Source organism: Ceratina calcarata, unplaced genomic scaffold (genome assembly GCF_001652005.2).
Source record: "Ceratina calcarata isolate Rehan_Ccalc_2016 unplaced genomic scaffold, ASM165200v1 scaffold743, whole genome shotgun sequence".
NCBI lineage: Eukaryota > Metazoa > Arthropoda > Insecta > Hymenoptera > Apidae > Ceratina > Ceratina calcarata.
This window is the reverse complement of record NW_017178714.1, coordinates 1-1,993: the sequence shown is the minus strand read 5'-3', so window position 1 is coordinate 1,993 and position 1,993 is coordinate 1. Positions and strand designations below refer to the sequence as shown.

At 37.4% G+C, this 1,993-nt stretch overlaps 1 protein-coding gene across 1 annotated transcript in view; it reads left to right on the top strand.

Moving 5' to 3' along the window:
• The window catches only part of LOC108630414 (aminopeptidase N-like), a gene marked incomplete at its 3' end in the record, with an annotated part of 5,900 nt that extends 3,997 nt beyond the window's left edge, over nucleotides 1-1,903 (top strand). Inside the window, exons 3-5 of the mRNA XM_026818054.1 lie at nucleotides 492-703; nucleotides 1,136-1,444; nucleotides 1,825-1,903. Coding sequence (XP_026673855.1) covers nucleotides 492-703; nucleotides 1,136-1,444; nucleotides 1,825-1,903 — 600 coding nt within the window. The remainder of the gene's footprint in view (nucleotides 1-491; nucleotides 704-1,135; nucleotides 1,445-1,824) is intronic.
• Nucleotides 1,904-1,993: the final 90 nt, after the last annotated feature.

Genomic DNA, 1,993 nt, shown 5'->3' with positions numbered 1-1,993 from the left:
TTGTATATTTAAAAATCCTATCACTATTTTCTTTAGTTTCTTTTCAATTTAATATAACAATGCAGTTCCATTCCACTAAATCCAATAAAAACACATTGATATAACTTCAAAACTATATAGCTTCCCAATTTCCTACAAATTTTGCATGCGAGTGTAATATGTAGACTATGGTTTCTTGTGTACAGTAAACTATAGAAATATATTTTGAATAGAATTTTTCTTAATGTTTTATGAAATGCATTTTCCATTTAGTATTCCGTATATTTCTATGCATTAGTGTTTATATTTTGTTCCGTTCGAAGGAACAACAATGTAAAAAAGTGGAGGCTTCGTCGGGACAGTTAATAGCAAGAACGTGCGGGAAAGGTTATTTTGGAGGATTTAAGCTTTTTCCTATTTTTATTACGACTGGCTAATGGCATGCCATGTCTATTTTATCTTTTTTCCTCGTACCTCAATGACCAACCTTGCCATAAACTGGGGTTCCAAAGGGTATTAAGCAAACGTCCGGCTTAATGATCCGTCATGCGGTGACCACTTGGAGGAACTTTCCGGGTTCGTCCGGCCTCTTCGAAGGCTCCACATGTTTCGCGAAACCTAAGACCCACTTCGCTAGGTGGTGGGGACATGTTTTTAAGAAAAGGGAAGAAAAGGGGGAAAAACCCCGAAGACAGGACGAGCGTCAGAGTCCGGGTCTTGCGACGTGAGTCGGTGAGTCGTGCAGAACGAAGCAAGTTGAAACGTTGGGTCAACAGCATTCATTTCGACATCAAGTTTCGACATTGGCTTTCGACTTCGACTTTCGACATCGGTTTTCGACTACGAACTTTTCATTAACGAATTTTGCGTCAAGTGTACGCAGTGTATAGATCGCGCATTCGAGACAATCATTCGCGTTCTAGAATCGCGGCGGATCTACAAAAACGAATACAGTCCAGTTGATTTTTTGAAATAGATACACAAAGTTAATTCGGCGTGTATCAGGTGCAGTTCGCGACGCACCATATTTCATTTCTTCTTAAATGTATAAAATCCGCAGTCTAGAAATAATTATGTGACAGGCAATTAATATTGTATTCATATCTTTTGATAAATAACTTTTTGCAATATATTCTTAACGTAATCTTCTGCACAGATTGGACATTAACCTGAAGACAGAAATTCTCTGCGCTGGGGTCAGGTACGCGAACCAGAGCATGTGGACCCGTACTCTGGAGTACATAATTGCATCTGCGCTCGACGACGACAATAGGAAGGATCTGCAGGAGGCCTTAGCCTGTTCCAACTCGTCTGAGATTCTGAAGAAATACCTAAACTCAACTCTCGATCCAAACTACTCAATCGATTTCCAGACCGCTGCGATCAACGTGGTATCCAGACATCAAACCGGTCCCGAGATCGTTTTCAATTTCATGCTCAAAGAATATGAACACATCCGAAGAATGTAATTGACTTTGTACCTTTTTGTCTTTTTACCGTCATTGTTACGTTTACTTTAGATTGTGTGGTTTTTCACAAAATTCTCTCATTATTGCACCTACTTTTTCTCATTAATGAAATCAAAATTTTTCCATTCAACATAAGAATTCAAGACGTGACAACTTTCTTAATAGCCTCGTGAAGTTTGTAAAATTTTGCACAGTGTTCTATTAATGTAATACTTACTGATTATTAAAATTTGAATACTATGTCATTATCTTGACTTGAGGATTCACACAACCTTAAAAGAAAAATAAAAACAATACTAAATGGTCATAGTATCAGAGTGTGAAACTGTATCTAATATAACTGTTTTCTATAAATTTCTTTACTTCGTGATTTCAGAAAGAATTTCAAAGCCGTCGTGCAAGACGTCGCTCTAACAATTGGTGGTGCAATTACGACTGAGCAGCAGTATGTTAATGTAAGTTCGATTTCATAACCGATCTCTCTAAAAATAGATCTCATTACATATCCTCTTATCTGATGTATCATGGTAGTACATGTATATATA